Genomic DNA, 22,370 nt, shown 5'->3' with positions numbered 1-22,370 from the left:
TGGGTCAATATGAATGGAATGTTATGCCCTTTGGTTTGAAAAATGCTTCCTCTGAATTTCAAAAAATTATGAATGATATTTTCCTTCCTTATACAGACTTCATAAATGTTTATATTGATGATATTCTAGTATTTTCAAAAATTACAGAATCTCGTTTCAAACATTTAGATTTGTTCAAAAAGACTATTATTCAAAATGGTTTAGTTATATCAAAACCAAATATGATGATTTTCCAAACTTCTGTTTGATTTTTGGGACATAACATTGAGAAGGGTAGGATTATTCCTATTAGTAGAAGTATTGAATTTGCTTCTAAGATCTCTGATATAATTACGAATAAAACCCATCTTCAGAGATTTCTAGGAAGGTTAAATTATATTTCTCCTTTTATAAAGGACCTTGCTAAAGATATTGCTCTTCTTTATGAAAGATTAAAGAAGAACCCTAAAGCTTGGACTGATAGTCATACTGAAGCAGTCAAGAGAATTAAACAAAAAGTTAATAACCTTCCATGTTTGACTCTCGCCAATCCCACCTGGGCAAAGGATTTGGAAATTGATGCCTCTAATATTGGTTATGGCGGGATATTAAAACAATGTTCTCCAGTAGATAAAGAAGAATATCTTGTTCAGTTTTATTCTGGTAAATGGAATGACTCCCAGAAGAACTATGCGATTGTAGCTAACGAAATTCTTGTTATTGTCAAATGTGTTATGAAATTTCAAACTCATTTATATAATCAAAATTTTTTGATTAAAACTAATTGTCAAGCAGAAAAGTTTATCTTTAATAAAGTTTTTAAACATGATATTTCTAAACAAATGTTTGCAAGTGTCAAGCTTTATTAGCCCCTTTTGATTTCGAAATTATATACAAAAAAGGGTCTGATAATACCCTTCCTGATTATCTTATAAGAGAATATTTGAACTAATAGTTCTCCATTTGTCTCTACAGATTGTGAGACCTGTATACAGACCTCCTCAGCAACGAGGAAGAGGAAGGGCATCTACTAATAATAGAGAGAGTAATACTCTCGCCCAAATCGGAAATCAAAGGCTAATAGCCGCTAATCTGACACAAGGTAATACCAAACATCCGTTATACAAAGAATTCATGGATTTTATACAATGCAAGAAAGATGAAGGTACATCATCTAATATACCAACCTATTCCTCAGTTATATCAGAGAATAGTAATGAAAATTTTGAGTTTTATACTCAAAAAGAAACAAAAGAGTTAATAATTCTTTTGAAACAATCCGACCTTAAATGGAAGGATAACCCTTGGCAAATAATGGCCAGGTATTTTGATACAGCATCATACGCTACTTCTTCTTATAAATACAGGATGCACTATGAGATTATACTCTTAACAACAGGATCTGTTGAAATTCAGCACTTTTATCCTGCTAATACCAGAAAACCTTATAGTTTTTCGAAGATCATTATTAAAAAGGTTATACCTTCTGATGAATGGGGTATCAGTACCCTCAAGGATCGTGAATATACACGTCCTGACCAAAAAATTTCGGTCAAATGTAATTATTGGGACTTTGTAGAGAGTTTTAATAAAACTTTCCTTTATGAAAATCCTAATAGGAAACATTCTTGGTTTATTAAACTCTGTCCTAATATGTTCGGACAACAAATTCCAAATTGGTTCTTCTAATGGTAGAAGTTATACGGTCCATCATTAGAAATACCTCCAAGTCTATTTAAAAGCTTATATTTTCAATGGGTAGATATATCTCCCAAAATTATTTCACTACAAAAGGATAATATCTTTTATGAGGGCATTGCTGCCATGTACTTTTTCATAGAATTTTCTATCCCGTGGATAATGAAATAGGATGTACAAGTTGGTTATACCAGAGAAGGAATTCCTTGTTTGAATAGAATCTTTTATCATAAGTTTTGGGCAAAATTACTCCAGTCCAACAAGCAAGGGTAGTTATATGGTGAAGAGTTAATCCAACAAATACAGGCTAAAATACAGGCCTATGTCAAATTAGACAGAACACAGGTTGCAGAGGAAAAATTAAGTCCTTTTGAAATGATCACAAAGAGGCTCCAAATGAAGAAAGGGGCTATATCGAAGAAAGATATCCTTGCTTCGTACTTCGAAGAAATAAAAAAGGATCTAGCAAGAAATTTTGAAACAACAATCAGAGATGATATCCCTATGGCCTCCATTGGAAGCACTTCAAATGAAGAAGTATGTGTAGCAGGTGAAGCGCAGAGCCCCTCGGATACAGAATTCAATATTGAAGAAATTGAAGATTTCCTTGCAAAGCTGAAGGAAAATTCCGAAGAATCTTCGGAGAAAAATGACAAAGGGAAAAGCAAAGTCTGAATTATTGAAGGCCCCATCAGATAATTGGGGTAATAAAGACAACTTTAATAAAGTAAAGGGTCCCTCCATTATTGAAGGGAATCTGCTTTTATAAAACAATTTGTCAGTTTGTAATTATAGGACTTTATCTTTTTATCTTGTCGGCCACACCTGTAATTATTTTGTCGGCCAATTCTACTTTTTAGTTTTGTTTGTTTGTAGGCTGATCCATTATATAAGGATCATTTTCCATTCTTTAGAGGCAAGAGTTAGCCAATGTATTAGCTCTTCCTTCTCTTTAGTCTCTCGCTCTACTTGTAAAGAACCCCTTCTATAATATTTTCCATTTTGAAATAAAATCAAAAAGGTCGCTTGGCCACAACTAAGGGTCTCTGGTCTGGTACTATTCTTCTTCTTCCCTCTTCCGTTTTTGCAGTACTGTTAGCCTAAATGATGGGCTAAACAAGTAAGTGTTAAACTTGGTTCTCCAGAATTTGAGGTGTAAAACCCTCACATCTTTCCGATGGTATAAAGATGTTTTCTTATCCAGAGTGATGGAATTACCAGAGAGTAATAGCACTCATTGGATGTCCAAATTCATAGATAGACTCCCTCCTTTATTTGCTAAAAGGATTCGAAAGGTTCTTAGAGGCATAGGAATGAGTATTGATTATAATAATTACTCATATAGTAAACTATTTCGTGTATGCACTCAGGAAGGTTTAGCTCTGTGTAATGAGATCAAGCTAAACCAACAAATTAATAAACATCGTCTCACTGAGAGACAACAATTAGGTGAATTCTATGAACAGTTCGTCATTCATATACCATCCAAGCAAAAGAAATCCCATAAAAAGGATTTCAAAAGAAAAAAGGGTTCGCCGGAGAAACAGCAGGAAAATACCCAAAGAAGAAAGGCTTTTCATAAAGCCAGTAAGGGTTCTATTAAATCCAAAAACCCTCAGGCCTGTTATAAATGTGGTAGAGTAGGCCATTATGCTAAGTATTGTAAAATAAAGGACAAGATCAAGGAACTTGATTTAGATGATCATATCAAAGATTCTTTATGTAAGATTCTTTTAAATTCTTCTCCGGAAATATCTGACACTGATAAAGGTTCTTCATCAACAAGTGAAGACCTAAGGGTCTTCATGAAGAAAGTTATACTTCATCTTCTGAAGAAGAGCAAGAGTTCTGTAATAAGGGACAATGCTCAAATCATTGTTGTAATACCGACGATAAACTTTTTAATATTTACTCCCAAAGACTTGATGTGACGACCCGGTCAGTCGTCTCATGAGTTACCGCTCCGTTTCCCCTATTTCTGCTTCTTTATGCTTCGTTATTTGTGTTTTATGTGGTCGAGTTGATTGGTTTGCGTTTGGTGTGGTTTTGGTAAGAAATGAGACATTTAGTCTGTTTTAAGAAGGCTTAAGTTGGAAAAGTCAACCGGATGTTGAGTTAGGAGTTAGAAGGCTCAGATGTGAGTTTCGATGGTTCGGTTAGCTTCGGGAGGTGATTTGTTACTTAGGAGTGCGATTGGAATGGGCTTTGGAGTTGTAGAGAATATTTAGGCTTAAATTGGCGAAGTTGATATTTTGTCGGTCCCGGTTGATAGGCGAGATTTTGATATAGGGGTCGGAATAGAATTCCAAGAGTGGCAGTAGCTTCGTTGTGTCATTTGGGATGTGTGTGAAAACTTTTAGGTCATTCAAACGAGATTTGATAGACCTTTCGATCGAAAGAATAATTTAAGAGTTCTTGAAGTTCTTAGGCTTGAATCCACTGTTAAATTGGTGATTTGATGTTATTGTGAGCATCCCAAGGTTTTTAACAAGTTTGAAGGATGTCATGGGATGTGTTGGTACAATTTTTTTGAGGTTCCGGGAGTTCCGGGTAGATTCTGGGTAGGTTCCGAGATGTTTTAGGCCGAAAATCATAGATGTAGCAGGTCCAGAAGGGTTGCAGGCCTCGTGTGACGACCCGACCAGTCGTCTCGTGAGTTACCGCCCCGTTTTCCCCATTTCCTATTTCTTTATGTTTCATTATCAGTGTTGGGTGTGAACGAGTTGATTTGGATTGGTTTTAGTAGGAAATGAGACACTTAGTCTCTTTAAGGAAGGTTTGTTTTGGAAAAGTCAACCGGACATTGACTTATGTGTTAGAGGGCTCGGATTTGAATCCTGATGATTCGGTTAGCTTCGGGGGATGATTTGTGACTTAGGAGTGTGATCGAAAGTAATTTTGGAGGTCCGGTGTAGAATTAGGCTTGAATTGGCGAAGTTAGTATTTTGGCGAATTCCGGTTGATAGGTGAGATTTTTATCCAAGAGTCGGAATGGAATTCCAAGAGTTGTTGTAGCTTCGTTAGGTGATTTGGGATATGTGTGCAAAATTTCAGGTCATTCGGACGTGGTTTGGTCGGGTTTTTGATCGAAAGTGTATTTCGGAAGTTTTTAGAAAATTAGGCTTGAATTCGATGAGTCTTGGGTAATTTGATGTTGTTTGAGGTGTTTTGATGATTGTAAGAGGTTTGAATAATGTTATGAATTATGTTGACATGTTTGGTCGGGGTCCCATGAGGCTCGGATAAGTTTTGGAAGAGTTTTCGGAAGAATTTTGTCGTTTGAGCATAAACATGTAATGATCCAAAGGTCCATTTTTAGTTCTAGAGATCGAAATTTTATTTCGATATTCGCAGAATTTAAATAATGAATTATAGGAGTGATCTGGAAAGTTTGGTCTAAATTCATCAAGTCGCGATTGGGTTTTTGACAAAAAACATGAGTTAATTGTTTAACGAGCGAAATGGGTATTGAACTGAGCAAATGATCTCCGAATTGAGTTTCGACTGAAGGGCTATGTTCGTATTATTATTTTTGACTCATAGGAATACGAATCATCGAATTCCGAGGTCCCAGGCCCGAGAAATGAATTTTTGAGTAAAATTGCTTTTTGAAAATATTTAAGGAAAATGGAAATGAAATTTGATTAGAAATTGATGGTATCGGGCCCGTATTTTGGTTTCGGCGCCCGGTACATGTCTTATATATGGTTTTAGCACTTTCTGTAAAGTTTGGTTGAAAACAGACGTCGTTTGACGTGTTCAGACTCATAATGGAAAATTTGATGTTTTATGAAATTTGAATAAATTCTTGGATTTTAAAGCTTAATTTGTGGTATATGACGTTATTTTGGCGATTTGATCGCACGGTTAAGTTCGTAGGATGTTTTTGAGTTAGTGTATGTGTTTGGTTAGGAGCCCCGAGGGCTCGGGAGTGTTTCGGAGGTGTCTCGGAGTGATTTCGGACTTAGTAAAATTGGAGAAAATTGCAGAAATAGTACCCCGTGAACAGTACCGTGTATAGTACCGTGTATAGTGCCCCCATGAACAGTACCGTGTACAGTAACACGCGTGAACAGTAGCCGAAAATTCTGGACAGTGTAGAGAAAGAGTATTCCGATTTTCTTTCATTTTTTGGACTTTCAAGCTCGGATTCTGGGCAATTTTGAGCGAGAAGTTATGGGAATTCTTGGGGTAAGTGTTCTTGACTCTCTTGTGATTATATTCCATGAATAAATCTTCATTTTTGGCTTTAGATTATTGATATTTGAAGAGAAATGGATGATTTTCTAAAATTCCCTAAAGATGAATTTTTAAGATTTGAAAGCCAATCCAATGTCGGATCTTGGTAAAATATGTATGGTTGTACTCGTGATTGGATGGGGGTTCATATTCCGTGACTTTTGTCGTATTCCGAGACGTGGGCCCCATGGGCGAATTTTGAGTGTAATTTCAGATTTTTGATGGAAAATGTAGAATTCCATATGGTATTAATTCCTATAATTTTTTTAACTGAATTGAATCGTTATGGCTAGATTCGAGGCATTCAGAGATCAATAAGGTGAAAAGGCATCACGAGCTAGAGAATTAGCCGGTTCGAGGTGAGTAATTGATGTAAATGATGTCCTGAGGGTTTGAAACCCCTGAATTTCACATCGTAACGCTATATTAAGGTGACTTGCACGTCGGATAACGGGCGTGGGGTAGAGGACCGTTGGGGATTGTGGCTTGGTCCATCCCGAGAGATGTTTTTACCGTGTTTTCTACTTGAACTAAATTGAGAATTATCCTTACTTGGATTTAATTGTTACATTTGGGCTTCTTGCCCATTATTTGAATCCTTCAGGGATTGATATCACTGCTTTTGCATATTTTGCATATCATTTGACCTCAGTCCAAGGTTTTAAATACTGTTTTGCAAACTCAGCCATCTTACTAAGATTTGAAAACTTAAATGATATTTCTAAATGATATTTCGGGCTGAGAACTACTGTTTTACAAATGCCTAAGGGGCTTATGATGATTTCTGGACTGAGCATGGATCGGGTTGCACGCCACAGCAGTGTTATATTGATATTGAGGCCGAGAGCCTGGTTGATTACATTGATATTGAGGCCGAGAACCTGGGTGATTATACTGAGATTGATATGAGGCCAAGGGCCAAGATTTGATGCCACGAGATGGCTTGATATTGCGCTTGGGTTGTAGGAGCCCCTCCGGAGTCTGCACACACCCCTAGTGAGCACCGTCGACGATAAATAAATGGATGGCTCGGGCTGCACGCCGCAGTGGGTACTAGAGTGTACCATCATATGCATTGCATTGCACTCATGCATTTGTTTTTATCGGTTATACCTGTCTCAGTATTTGGTACTCTGATTTAATTGACTTGTTGCTTCACTATTTGTTGTTCTAAACTACCAGTTATAGTTTACTTTGTATTTTTCTAGGATTTCTTATTCACAGCCTTTATTTATGTTTATTACTCACTGGGTCGGAGTACTCACATTTCTCCCTGCACCTTGCGTGTAGATCCATGTACACCACATGCTAAGTGTGGAATTGTTTAGCTGAGCAGGCAGTATTCGGGAGTATTGAGGTACCTGCATGGCGTTTGCAGCTTTGATCTCTCCCCTCTATCTCTATCTTTTATTCCGTATTTTTCCTAGATAGACTTGTAATAGGTGGATATTCTGTATTAGAGGCTCATATTAGTGACACCGGATTCTATTGGGCTATGGTGTGGTATTTTAATTGAACTTCCACAGGTTTTATTATTAATTATACACTTGAATGTAATGACTTAGTAAATTCTCTGTTATATTTATTTATAATCTGAATAAGAATTTGGGATAATATTGTTGAATGGTCGGGCTTGCCTAGCAGTGTGTTGGGCGCCATCATGACCGGGGTTGGGGTCGTGACAAGTTGGTATCAGAGCCTAGGTTAATTGGTCTCGCGAGTTATGAGCCGGTTTAGTAGAGTCTCGCGGATCGGAACAAAGACGTCTGTATTTATCCTCGAGAGGCTGCAGAACTTTTATGAAAACTTCATCTTCTTGAATTCTTATCGTGCGTCCTTGATTCATCTTGAAACGAAACTTTTGAAATTCCCTCCACGCGTTCGTATGCTTGCATGGGCGCTCAGTATCAGATGTGCCTCGATGGCTTGTGATTCCTCGATCGAGGGGCGAGGTGTAATCTCTGTGAGTTTATGGTGGGCCAGTCTGAAGGACTTGAGGTTGGATCTTTGCCTATGGCTGGAGCGCTGAGGTGCTGATTGTGTAAACAAGTGTTTTTGAACTTATATGTTCGGTAGTGTCCCCGTTAGTGAAAATGACGGTTGTGGCTATGTGAGGAGTATGTTAGTACTACGAGGCGTATCCATATGAATTGGAAGCGACGAGAAAGGGTTTGTTGAATGATGGAAGAATTAGTAGATGCTTGAAGTCTATCTTGATTCAAGTTATAGCCCGAGTTATGGGCGTTTGAAGAATCTTTTCATGACTCCTAGTTGGGAGTGAAGTAAATTTCATGTTTCGGTATGAGTACAGACTCAGGAAGATCAAGTGAATGCGTAATGTTTATGGCGGTGGAAGGTATACAAAAATGTTATATTGAGGCGAAGCAGGTGGGTTATATCCCGTGAAGTGTGCTGAGGCGGTGTGATCCTCATGTGAATGACAGAAGATCTCATGTGCAAATGAATTGTAAGTGTTGAAGTTTGAAATTTTTGGTTCACTTAAGAGAGTAAGTTTAACTGTTGCGAGATTGCCAAAGATTTGAAGTACTAGATGAAATGTGTTTACACAAGCTTACAGAGGATTTGAGTTTAACCTCACTATGGTATTGAGGAAACAATGGAGTATATGTGTTATGAGTATAGTGTGTTGTGCTCTATGGCTTTGAGCCAAGTTAGGGAGCTTGTTATTGGTTAGCGGATTGTGCGGTTATGTACTATGTTAGTTCCGATTTGATGCATGCTGGTGAATCAGTCTGGTTGTGGAAATTAGGCCGAGAATGGCACGAGTGAAGGAAAATTTTTGACAAGATGTCATGAGCTCGAATGAGCAGGAGATAAGTTTTGATGTTTACTATAAGTTGGTATTGTCTTCAGCGTCACCTAAGATCGGTGTTTTGTAAAAAGGGTTTTGCGTCCTGGTTAATGATTCTTGATCGCAGCGTTAGTGCGACCGGTGGTTTGGAGGTACGCTCCAGATATTGTTGTGGTAGGTTGTGGGAGTGTGTCCCACGGGAAGATTATATAAGTGTGGCATGTGATCACTTGATTGATTAAAGATGTAAACCAAGTATGAAGTTTGTGATGGTGTCGTTAAATTGAAGATTCATGCCTGGAGGGCACTTGGCATATTGGGTTGTGAACTGGGGAGGATTACTCCGATTGTGATGGTTGTTCTTGTGTGTTATGAGAAAAATGGGAGTTATTATGGACCTTCAAAAGGTTATCAGACTAGTTTAGTGTGATCTGAATCAGCTTGAAGTCGGTGGATAGATTTAATGTGAATAATGGCTCTATATCAGGGCAGATATGTGCATTTTAGTAATGTAATCCTCATATAGGAGTAGTTAGGTTGATGTTTCGTTGTCAGATATTTCGTGTAGTGATGCATTGCGCCGTGTGAGTTGTGAGACGGATTGAGAAATTGCTATGTGTTGAGAATCCGTGTAGGAATGACGTTATATGAGCATCTTGGCTCTTGAAATTCAGACTGTACATCGCACCTCAGTTGTGCTTGAGTTTTGTAGCTTATAAAGCTATATGTCCCTCAGAGATATTATTATACACTTAGCATGCTTACGACCGATACTCGGTATTTTGTTGTAATGAGCAAATTTGGCTCGATGTGCATCTCCTTATGTGAGATCTATGTGTGGATCGGGTGGCACGCCGCCATGGGTATGTTATCTGGATCGGGTTGCACGCCGCAACAGTGTGATGTTGAGTATAGTTTTCTATATGCTATTTTGTATGCCTTGCTTCCTGTTTTCTAAGGAAAGTCCGTATTACTGCGTGGGATTGGTAATTCCTTCTAGAGTTCGTTTTCTTTTTTGTATCGCGTTCGAATTGGTAGCCTATTGGCATATTAGGGCATCATATGCGGCTTTTGATTATGTCTGGGGTGGCTTATTGCCTGAGCAGTTCCTAATGGGTGAGACGAGATCATTAAATTTGAGATTAGTACAATCTGAGTATATGAAGTAAATTAAGGGGCTAAGACCATTGTTTGGTTCATAATGAGGTGATAGTTCTTGCCAGAAGTATAGACCCAATGAATTGTTGATTCGGCGGTGTTATGAATTTATACAGATCTCATTCGTCGTATCAGTATTGTAAGAATTTGAACAAGACCTATGTATGTCATGCAGAGCATGGGATGTGTCATGATTTTTCTTCTAGATGGGATCAATGGAAGTTCTATACTAGTTGAGTACGTAAACGTTCATGTTCGGAAAGGAGGTGAAGTCCTCATGTTACCTTAGGATGGTATGGTATATGTGATATGTTATGAAGGGATGAGATTTGCGTGTGTAAGGTTATAGTTCAGTTCTGAATGGAAATTCATAACATTCTTAGGAGGTACGGGCAGCTTTAGGTGATTAGAGAAATGAGCTTCAGATGATTAGGGTGAATGATCTTCAGATAATTAAGGAAATGATATTGCTAATTGGAAGTGAATTGATGAGTGTATATGTCTCAGAAAAAGGTAATGTGATTAAACTGATGATATTTCGGTAGTACTGTGACATGTTCTTGGTGGGTCCACTGGTGGTATTCGGGTTTGCTTGGTAGCACAAGGAAATTTTGAGTATCTGTCGTGGAATGATTGGGTATCAGAGGTGTGCATGTATTCGCATAGTGGAAACTGGAATCAGGTATGATGATTTGTGTGCCATATGGAGTTAGAGACTAGGAGTTCTCATGTACAGGCTAGGTTGTGGTGGTGGATCATGTGTATTCGGCACCGTTTAGCGGCAATTGGGATTTGGAAACTTGAGTGGATCTTTGTTTGCTAGTATGTTAGATTTTGGATATGATGTCGGAATTCAGACAGGTTGTCTTAGTGTTGAGTGATTCTGAACTATTGCGCTACGGCCAATACCGAAAATGCCACGGGTTGAGTGATGAAGTGCATTGGATTATGTTCTAGCAGAGTGGTTTATATTTCAAAGGACCAGTGGACGGTTGGGAAGGATTGCTTTATTAATTGGGCATTCGTGATGGATGTCAGTGCAAAGGTTGCTATAATTAATTCAGTTCCTATGTTGGGGGACTTTTCAGATGAGTTTCATATGGCTAGGAATGTCGCCGAGTGAGGTTGTTAATTTCGGTATTAGTTTGGTGCCGGGCACCAGATCGTCTGGCTCCGATAGGAGTTGTAGTAGTGGAAGTTGAACGGGATGAGTAATTCGGTATTGCTCGGTGAATAACGTACTGGTTATGTTCTATCAGGTTTGCATGGTGTGTGTTATTTGTTTTACCATGGGTGTAATGATTTGCTTTGGCTCAAGACATCAATTGAGCATGGTTGTCGATTTCAAGCATAGTGACTTGAGGTGTTTCCAATGGAGTAGTATTTGGATAGGAACGCACGTTGCAGCAAAGCTGTGTGGAAACATGACATTACGGGTCAAATTTGTGTGTCCTATTTCTATGATGTGAGACAGGGTCTCAGCCTTGTGTTGTGTCAGTACTGGTGAGTTTGAGGTACAACTATCTCAGTTGAGTCATTTTCATGAATTGAGTATGTTCGAATCATTTCTTATTGGTGCACGTATTATGCAAGTTGTGGCTTAGGCATGTATTGATGTGTCATGTCACCTGAGTAGTGTGTTTGGTCAGAAGAGATCGTTGAAATCATATGAATGCGAACGGATTCAATTTCAGTACGTGTGATGGGTAAATATTGAGGTTCGGTTCAAAATTTTCTATGGTAATTACCAGGAGAGAAATGACTTCATGAATGGTTGACATAGGAAATGGTTATGATTTATTGCGTGTTTCCTTTATCATTGGCAGTATGTGAAAGTGTTGGAATGAGGCTTTAGTTGTTAAGAGGTTTCCTATCGATATTCGATTATTATGTGCAGCTACTGTGAATAGAAATTATCGTTTCGAGTGTTTGAGTTATGTGGTATATCAGATAATTGCACCTGATGTTGCAGGTATGGGTTATTACAGCTGGTTCGGGCTTATTCTGAGTATGGATGTGAAGTTCTAATCTTGTGTATGATTTCGGAAGGTGCAGTGTGGTTCTATGGTTTATGGACTAGATGGATTGTGAAATTTCAGCTATGTTGTGTTATCGGACCTATGCGAGATAGGGTAGTGTGGGATCACCCACGGGTATATTCTTGGTAAAGTCATTCAGCTATTGGTTGGCTTCTAGGACAACTCTGGGTACGCTCGAGGACGAGCGTTTTTTAAGTTGGGGAGGATGTGACGACCCGACCAGTTGTATCGTGAGTTACCGCCCCGTTTTCCCCATTTCCTATTTCTTTATGCTTCATTATCAGTGTTGGGTGTGAACGAGTTGATTTGGATTGGTTTTAGTAGGAAATGAGACACTTAGTCTATTTAAGGAAGGTTTGTTTTGGAAAAGTCAACCGGACATTGACTTATGTATTAGAGGGCTCGGATTTGAATCCTGATGATTCGGTTAGCTTCGGGGAATGATTTGTGACTTAGGAGTGTGATCGGAAGTAATTTTGGAGGTCCGGTGTAGAATTAGGCTTGAATTGGCGAAGTTAGTATTTTGGCGAATTCCGGTTGATAGGTGAGATTTTTATCCAAGAGTCGGAATGGAATTCCAAGAGTTGTTGTAGCTTCGTTAGGTGATTTGGGATATGTGTGCAAAATTTCAGGTCATTCGGACGTGGTTTGGTCGGGTTTTTGATCGAAAGTGTATTTCGGAAGTTTTTAGAAAATTAGGCTTGAATTCGATGAGTTTTGGGTAATTTGATGTTGTTTGAGGTGTTTTGATGATTGGAAGAGGTTTGAATAATGTTATGAATTATGTTGGCATGTTTGGTCGGGGTCCCATGAGGCTCGGATAAGTTTTGGAAGAGTTTTCGAAAGATTTTTGTCGTTTGAGCATAAGCATGTAATGATCCAAAGGTCCATTTTTAGTTATAGAGATCGAAATTTTATTTCGAGATTTGCAGAATTTAAATAATGAATTATAGGAGTGATCTGGAAAGTTTGGTCTAATTTCATCAAGTCGCGATTGGGTTTTTGACACGAAGCATGAGTTAATTGTTTAACGAGCGAAATGGGTATTGAACTGAGCAAATGAGCTCTGAATTGAGTTTCTACTGAAGGGCTATGTTCGTATTATTATTTGTGACTCGTAGGAACAAGAATCATCGAATTCCGAGGTCCCAGTCCCGAGAAATGAATTTTTGAGTAAAATTGCTTTCTGAAAATATTTAAGGAAAATGGAAATGAAATTTGATTAGAAAGTGATGGTATCGGGCCCGTATTTTGGTTTCGGCGCCCGGTACAGGTCTTATATATGGTTTAAGCACTTTTTGTAAAGTTTGGTTGAAAACGGACGTCGTTTGACGTGTTTGGACTCAAAATGGAAAATTTGATGTTTTATGAAATTTGAAAGAATTCTTGGATTTTAAAGCTTAATTCGGGGTATATGATGTTATTTTGGCGATTTGATCGCACGGTTAAGTTCGTATGATGTTTTTGAGTTAGTGTATGTGTTTGGTTAGGAGCCCCGAGGGCTCGAGGGTGTTTCGGAGGTGTCTCAGAGTGATTTCGGACTTAGTAAAATTGGAGAAAATTGCAGAAATAGTACCCCGTGAATAGTATCGTGTACAGTACCCCGTGTACAGTACCGTGTACAGTGCCCCATGAACAGTACCGTGTACAGTAACACGTGTGAACAATAGCCGAAAATTCTGGACAGTGTAGAGAAAGAGCAGTCCGATTTTCTTTCATTTTTTGGACTTTCAAGCTCAGATTCTGGGCAATTTTGAGCGAGAAGTTATGGGAATTCTTGGGGTAAGTGTTCTTGACTCTCTTGTGATTATATTCCATGAATAAATCTTCATTTTTGGCTTTAGATTATTGATATTTGAAGAGAAATGGATGATTTTCTAAAATTCCCTAAAGATGAATTTTTAAGATTTGAAAGCCAACCCGATGTCGGATTTTGGTAAAATTTGTATGGTTGGACTCGTGGTTGGATGGGGGTTCATATTCCGTGAATTTTGTCGTATTCTGAGACGTGGTCCCCACGGGCGAATTTTGAGTGTAATTTCGGATTTTTCATGGAAAATATAGAATTCCATATGGAATTAATTCCTATAATTTTTATTAACTGAATTGAATCATTATGGCTAATTTCGTGGCATTCAGAGATCAATAAGGGGCAAAGGCATTACGAGCTAGAGAATTAGCCGGTTCGAGGTGAGTAATTGATGTAAATGATGTCCTGAGGGTTTGAAATCCCGGAATTTCACATCGTAACGCTATATTGAGGTGACTTGCACGCCGGATAACGGGCGTGGGGTAGAGCACCGTTGGGGATTGTGGCTTGGTCCGTCCCGAGAGATGTTTTTACCGTGTTTCCTACTTGAACTAAATTGAGAATCATCCTTACTTGGATTTAATTGTTACATTTGGGCTTCTTGCCAATTATTTGAATCCTTCAGGGATTGATATCACTGCTTTCGCATATTTTGCATATCATTTGACCTCAGTCCAAGGTTTTAAATACTGTTTTGCAAACTCAGCCATCTTTCTAAGATTTGAAAACTTAAATGATATTTCTAAATGATATTTCGGGCTGAGAACTACTGTTTTACAAATGCCCAAGGGGCTTATGATGATTTCTGGACTGAGCATGGATCGGGCTGCGCGCCGCAGCAGTGTTATATTGATATTGAGGCCGAGAGCCTGGTTGATTACATTGATATTGAGGCCGAGAGCCTGGTTGATTCTATTGATATTGAGGCCGAAAGCCTGGGTGATTATATTGAGATTGATATGAGGCCGAGGGCCTAGATTTGATGCCACGAGATGGCTTAATATTGCGCTTGGGTTGTAGGAGCCCCTCCGGAGTCTGCACACAGCCCCAGTGAGCGCCGTCAATGATAAATAAATGGATGGCCCGGGCTGCACGCCGCAGTGTGTACTAGTGTGTACCATCATATGCATTGCATTGCACTCATGCATTTGTTTTTATCGGTTATACCTGTCTCGGTATTTGGTACTCTGATTTAATTGACTTGTTGCTTCACTATTTGTTGTTCTAAACTGCCAGTTATAGTTTACTTTGTATTTTTCCATGATTTCTTATTCTCAGCCTTTATTTATGTTTATTACTCACTAGGTCGGAGTACTCACATTACTCTCTGCACCTTGCGTGCAGATCCAGGTACACCACAGGCTAAGTGAGGAATTGTTTAGCTGAGCAGGCAGTATCCGGGAGTATTGAGGTAGCTGCATGGCATTCGCAGCCTTGATCTCTCCCCTCTATCTCTATTTTTTATTCCGTATTTTTCCTAGACAGACTTGTAATAGGTTGATATTCTGTATTAGAGGCTCATATTCGTGACACCGGATTCTATTGGGCTATGGTGTGGTATTTTAATTGAACTTTCGCCGATTTTATTGTTAATTATACACTTGAATGTAATGACTTAGTAAATTCTCGGTGGTATTTATCTATAATCTGAATAAGAATTTGGGATAATGTTGTTGAATGGTTGGGCTTGCCTAGCAGTGTGTTGGGCGCCATCATGACCGGGGTTGGGGTCGTGACACCTCGAAACTCAACCGCGCGGACCACACAAAAAGGACTACGACCGCGGTGGTTTTGTGCGGGCTGCGGTCGTTTTGTGCGGCCCGTGGTGCTTTTGCGCGGACCGTAGTGGTTCGGTGCGGACCGCGGAGGCTAAGATCTGAGGGGTACTCTATAAATATGAGGTTTTGGGTTTTATTTAATATTTTGACCTAGAGAGCTCGGATTTTGGCAATTTTTTGAAGGTTTTTCAAGAAATTCATCGGGGTAAGTGATTCTAACTCAGATTTGGCTAGAGTACATGAATCTATCATTGAATTCATCATTTAATTAATGATTTGAGGTGGAATTTGGGAAGAAAATTTTGAAACCTTCCAAAAATATAAAATGATGATTTGAAGGACCAAATGGTATTGGAATCGGATCATTTTGGTATGGTTAGACTAGTGAGGGTTTGAGGATTCTGAAAATGTAAACTTTACCCGATTCCGAGATGTGGGCCCGGGGCTCGAGTTTTGCTAATTTCGGGATCTTTTATATTTTTGAAATGTTTTCGCTTGGGCTTTGTTCCTTTAGCATACTGTGACATATTCGTTCTGATTTTGGATATATTCAACGCGCGTGGAGGCCAATTTGAGAGGCCAAGGCATCGCGAGCTAGAGAATTAGCCGGTTCGAGGTGAGTAATGATTGTAAATGATGTCCTGAGGGTTTGAACCCCGGATTGCACATCGTAGTGCTATATTGAGGCAATATACGCACTGGATGATGAGCGTGGGGCCTTTCACTACTGGGGATTGTGATTTGGTCCGTTCCGATTGATGATTTTACCGCGTATTTGACTGAAATTCATTTGTTATTATCATGATTTGGGCTGATTGTCATATTTGGGCTGATTGCCAACTATTTGAACCCTTCGGGGATTTTTATCACTAATTCCTCACTGCTTTGACCTATTATTTGAACTCAGTCCTGTTGATGTCTACTGTTTACAAAATCAGCCACTTTTACTCAGATTTGAAAACTTATATGATATTTCTAAATGATGTTCGGGGCTGAGAACTACTGTTTTAATAATGCCCAAGGGGCTTATGATGATTTTCGAACTGAGTGAGGCCGAGGGCCATATGTGGATATGCTGAGTGATATGAGGCCGAGGGCCTGAAATACTTTATATGCCACGAGGTGGATTGAGTGATGTGAGGACAAATGCCGAGTGATGATGCCACGAGGTGGCTTGATATAGCGCTTGGGCCGTATGGGGACCCTCCGGAGTCTGCACACCCACAGTGAGCGCGGGTACCCATTATGATCTGAGAGTGAGCCCGAGGGGCTGATACTGTTCTGAGTGATTGATACTGCGCCGGAGGGGCTGATACTGCACTAAGAGTGAGCCCAAGGGGCTGATACTATTCTGAGTGATTGATATTGTGCCCGAGGGGCGGATTTATACTTGTTATTTACCTGTTTTACTTGCTTTAAAAAGGGATATCATTTGATTTCTTCACTAATTTACTGCTTTAAGTGATTTTACTACTTGATATGGAATTGCTTTGTGCCTTTACATGTTTTCATACTTTCAGCTATTATTTATAATTATTACTCACTGAGTCGGAGTACTCACATTACTCCCTGCACCATGTGTGCAGATTCAGGCGTCGTAGAGTCCGCTCCTGAGTGTTGATCCTCCTAGTCCAGGCAGTGTTTTTGGGAGACTTCAAGGTAGTTGTTGACGTCCACAACCCCCGTGCCTCCCCTATCTTATCCTTTTTCATGTTTTTAGAACTATTGTATCGTAATTAGTGTTCAGTAGACTTGTATTCGGATTTCTTAGTTGCTCATGACTTGTGACACCCCGGTTTGGGCTGTGTTGGGATGGTTTCCACTATTGTTATCGTTAAATTTTCGCAATCAATGGATATTATATTATGTTTATTACTTTTTATGATAATTAACTGCTTAAAGAGGTGTTCCGTTGTGGTTTGGCTGGCCTTGTCTTCACGAGAGGTGCCATCACGATCGGGTTCGGGAATTGGGTCGTGACAAGTTGGTATTAGAGCCTAGGTTACATAGGTCTCACGAGTCATGAGCGGGTTTAGTAGAGTCTCGCGGATCGGTACGGAGATGTCTGTATTTATCCTCAAGAGGCTGCAGAACCTTTTTAGGAAAAACTTCATATTCTTGAAACTCTTGTTGTGCGAACTTGTTGGTTCGAGTACTAAACTTCTATTATTCCATTCTCTCACAGATGTTGAGGACGTGAGCTACCGGACGAGGTGGACGACCACCAGTGCCACCGACTGAGGCCACTAGAGGCCATGGACGCGATCATAGTCGTGGCAGAGGCAGAGCAGCAAGGGCAATACCTGTAGATCCACCAGCTGCCCTAGCTCCGAATCAGGCTCCAGCTATGGATGCTCCAGCAGCACTAGTTCAGGCACCAGTTGTGCCTATCATGATTCCGGATCTTCCGGAGGACTTGGCACAGATCTTATCAGTTTGCACTAGCTTGGCTCAGGCAGTTTCAGCCACTACAACAGCAGCTACTTCACAGGCCGGGGGAGGCAATCAAACCCCCGCTGCTCGCACACCTGAGTAGGTAGTGCAGAGACTACAGATATTGGGGGCACCCCCAGCTCAGCCGGTTGCACCAGCTCAGGAGTTTGTTGTGCCAGTTATGCCGGATGATGAGCAGCATCGTCTTGAGAGGTTTGGTAGACTCCAGCCTTCGTCACTCAGTGGTGCTGAGGGCGAGGATGCCCAGGTTTTTCTTGATAAGTGTCAGCAGATGCTCCGTACAGTAGGGATTCTTGAGACTAGTGATGTGGCATTTACATCCTTTCAGTTTACTGGGGCTGTGTTCACTTGGTGGGAGGCATGTGAGAGGCGTAAGCCGGTTGGAGCAGCGCCCCTTACTTGGCAGCAGTTCTCCACTCTCTTCTTGGAGAAGTATGTACCGCATTCTTGCAAAGAGGAGATGTGTAGGCAGTTTGAGTGGTTGCGACAGGGGGATATGATTGTGTCACAGTATGAGTCGAGGTTTTCTGGGTTGGCTCATCATGCCATTTGGATGTTTCCGACAGATCGTGAGAGGATAAGGAGATTTATTGATGGCCTTAACTATCATCTCTGTATTCTTATGACCCGAAAGAGAGTGTTGGGTGCTACGTTCGAGGAGGTGGTCGATATCACTCGCAAGATTGAGACGGTTCACCATTAGGATCGAGAGAAGAGTGAGGCCAAGAGGCCTCGAGGATCTAGCAGTTACAGTGGTGCTCCTTCGAGGGGCCGGTTCCAGCATGGTAGAGGTCGTTCTTTCAGGTCTGATCAGCCAGCCCGCCCAGGTTATTATGGGGCATCTTCGGGTCATGGTCATCATGGTACTCAGTAGGGCCAGTCATCACTTAGTGCCCTTCCAGCCCAGAGTTCATCTCGTGCCACGTCAGCTCAGGGTTCTTCTATGCCAAGTGCATCAGCTGGTCATTCTGGTGCAAGGGGTTCCCTTCAGTTCCTTTCTCTAGCACCTGGGAGTTGTTTTGAGCGTGGAGATTTTGGACATGTGTGGAGGCAGTGTCCTCGTAGTATTGCTAGTTTATCTCAGCAGAGGGGACATCCCTCGACTTCTGCTCTAGTTACCTCACCACCCACCCACCCAGCTAGGGGTGGAGCTCAGGCAGCCAGGGGTTGCCCCAGAGGGGGAGGTCGATCAGGGGCTAGTCAGGCCCATTTCTATGCACTTCCAAGCAGGCCAGATGCTATTGCTTCAGATACTGTCATTACAGGTATTGTTTCAGTCTACCACAGAGATGCCTCTATATTATTTGATCCCGGTTCCACCTTTTCTTATGTGTCATCATACTTTGCTCGTTATTTGGGTACGCCCTGTGTGTTTCTTACTTTACCTGTTCATGTATCTACCTCGATGGGCGATACTGTTGTTGTAGACCGTGTGTACCGGTCATTTGTGGTGACTATTGGGGGTCTGGAGACCCGAGTAGATCTATTGCTATTGAGCATGGTGGATTTTGATGTCATTTTGGGCATGGATTGGCTATCTTCGTGTCGTGCTATTCTAGACTGTCATGGTAAGATAGTCACTTTAGCTATGCCGGGTGTACCGCGGATCGAGTGGCGTGGTGTGACTGATTATATTCCTAGTAGAGTGATATCTTTCTTGAAGGCCCAACGTATGGTTGGGAAGGGTTGTCTTTCATATCTAGCGTTTGTGAGGGATGTTGGAGCTGAGACTCCTAGTATCGATTATGTCCCAGTTGTGAGGGATTTCCCCAATGTGTTTCCTGCAGACCTGCTGGGCATGCCGCCGGACAGGGATATTGATTTTGGTATTGACCTAGTACCGGGCACTCATCCCATTTCTATTCCGCCATATCGTACGGCACCAGCAGAGTTGAAAGAATTGAAAGAACAACTTCAGGAACTCCTGGATAAGGGGTTCATTCGGCCTAGTGTGTCACCTTGGGGTGCACCGGTTTTGTTTGTGAATAAGAAGGATGGCACGATGAGAATGTGCATTGATTATAGGCAATTGAACAAAGTAGCAATTAAGAACAAGTATCCTTTGCCTCACACTGATGATTTATTTGATCAGCTTCAGGGAGTGAGAGTGTTCTCCAAGATTGATCTATGTTCCGGTTACCACCAGTTGAAGATCAGGGATTCAGATATTCTTAAGACTGCCTTCAGGACCAGATATGGTCATTACGAGTTCCTTGTGATGACTTTTGGGCTAACCAATGCCCCAGCAGCATTCATGCATTTGATGTACCGCATGTTCTGGCCTTATCTGGATTCGTTCGTTATTTTATTTATTGATGATATTCTGGTGTACTCGCATAGTCAGGAGGAGCACGCGGAGCATTTGAGAGTTGTGTTGCAGAGATTGAGGGAGGAGAAGCTTTATGCAAAATTCTCCAAGTGTGAGTTTTGGCTCAGTTTAGTGGCTTTCTTGGGACACGTGGTGTCTATAGAGGGTATTCAGGTTGATCCAAAGAAGATAGAGGCAGTTCAAAGTTGGCCTAGACCGTCCTCAACCACAAAGATTCGTAGCTTTCTTGGGTTTGCAGGCTATTATCGCCAGTTTGTTCAGGGATTCTCATCCGTTGCATCGCCCTTGACCAAGTTGACTAAGAAGGGTGCTCCAATTTTATGGTCGGACGAGTGTGAGGAGAGCTTTCGGAGGCTCAATACAGCTTTGACCATAGCTCCAGTATTTGTTTTTGCCATCAGCTTCAGGTTCATATACCGTATAATGTGATGCTTCGAGAGTTGGGATTGGTTGTGTATTGATGCAGGAGGGTAGAGTTATTGCTTATTCTTCTCATCAGTTGAAGCCACATGAGATGAACTACCCTGTTCATGATTTAGAGTTGGCCGCCATAGTTCATGCATTGAAGATTTGGATGCATTACTTGTATGGCGTATCTTGTGAGGTATTCACTGATCATCACAGTCTTCAGCATTTGTGCAAGCATAAAGATCTTAATTTGAGGCAGCGGAGATGGTTAGAGTTGCTTAAAGATTATGATATCACTATATTATAACATCCGGGAAAGGCCAATGTGGTGGCCAATGCTTTAAGTCGAAAAGCAGTGAGTATGGGAAGTTTGGCATACATCCCAGTTGGGGAGAGACCTCTTGCAGTTGATCTTCAGGTCTTGGCCAATCGGTTCGTGAGATTGGATATTTCGGAGCCCAGTCGGGTGTTGGCATGTGTGGTTTCTCGGTCTTCCTTATATGATTGCATCAGAGAGCGCCAGTATGATGATCCGCATTTGCTTGTCCTTAAGGACAGAGTTCAGCATGATGATGCCAGAGATGTGACCATCGGTGATGATGAGGTGTTGAGGATGTAGGGCCGGATTTGCGTGCCCAATGTGGACGGGCTTCGGGAGTTGATTCTGGAAGACACCCACAACTTGCGGTATTCCATTCATCCGGGTGCCGCGAAGATGTATCAGGATTTGAGGTAGTACTATTGGTAGAGAAGAATGAAGAAAGATATAGTGGGATTTGTAGCTCGGTGTCTCAATTGTCAATAGGTAAAATATGAGCATCAGAGACCGGGTAGCTTGCTTCAGCAGATGGTTATTCCCGAATGGAAGTGGGAGAGGATCATTATGGACTTTGTGGTTGGACTTCCTCGGACTTTGATGAAGATTGATGCTATTTGGGTGATTGTGGATCAGCTGACCAAGTCCGCGCTCTACATCCCTGTGTACTACCTATTCTTCAGAGCGGTTGGCAGGGATTTATATCTGGGAGATTGTTCAGTTGCATAGTGTTCTGGTTTCCATCATCTCAGATAGAGGTACTCAGTTTACTTCCTAGTTTTGGAAATCTGTTTAGCGAGAGTTGGGTACTCAGGTGGAGTTGAGCATATATTTTCATCCTCAGATGGACGGACAGTCTGAGCTTACGATTCAGATATTGGAGGACATATTGCATGCTTGTGTTATTGACTTTAGAGGTTCATGGGATGAGTTTCTACCACTTGCAGAGTTTGCTTACAACAACAGCTACCAGTCGAGTATTCAGATGGCTCCGTATGAGGCTTTGCATGGGAGGCGGTGTAGATCTCCAGTTAGTTGGTTCGAGCCCGGCGAGGCTAGACTATTGGGGACAGATTTGGTTTAGGATGCCTTAGAGAAGGTGAAGGTGATTTAGGAGAGGCTTTATACAGCGCAGTCGCGTCAGAAGAGTTATGCAGACCGAAAGGTTCGAGATGTGTCCTACATGGTCGGTGAGAAGGTCTTGCTGAAGGTTTCGCCCATGAGGGGTGTTATGAGGTTTGGGAAGAAAGGGAAGTTGAGTCCCCAGTTCATTGGTCCTTTTGAGGTGCTTCGGAGGATTGGGGAGGTGGATTATGAGCTTGCTTTGCCATCCAACCTGTCGAGTGTGCA

The 22,370-nt window shown here is 41.1% G+C and overlaps 1 protein-coding gene across 1 annotated transcript; it reads left to right on the top strand.

Moving 5' to 3' along the window:
• Positions 1-2,885: 2,885 nt before the first annotated feature.
• Positions 2,886-3,608, top strand: LOC138875176 (uncharacterized). Its single transcript, XM_070154000.1, has one exon. It carries the CDS (start codon positions 2,886-2,888, stop codon positions 3,606-3,608), a length of 723 nt encoding a protein of 240 aa, XP_070010101.1.
• Positions 3,609-22,370: the final 18,762 nt, after the last annotated feature.

This window comes from Nicotiana sylvestris, chromosome 8 (genome assembly GCF_000393655.2).
Source record: "Nicotiana sylvestris chromosome 8, ASM39365v2, whole genome shotgun sequence".
Classification (NCBI taxonomy): Eukaryota; Viridiplantae; Streptophyta; class Magnoliopsida; order Solanales; family Solanaceae; genus Nicotiana; species Nicotiana sylvestris.
Note: the sequence above shows the minus strand (reverse complement) of the source record. Positions and strands in the feature narration are given on the sequence as shown.

Excerpts from the sequence above, each read along its gene's own strand:
- LOC138875176 (XM_070154000.1), top strand. The coding sequence starts at position 2,886 with ATGGAATTACCAGAGAGTAATAGCACTCATTGGATGTCCAAATTCATA.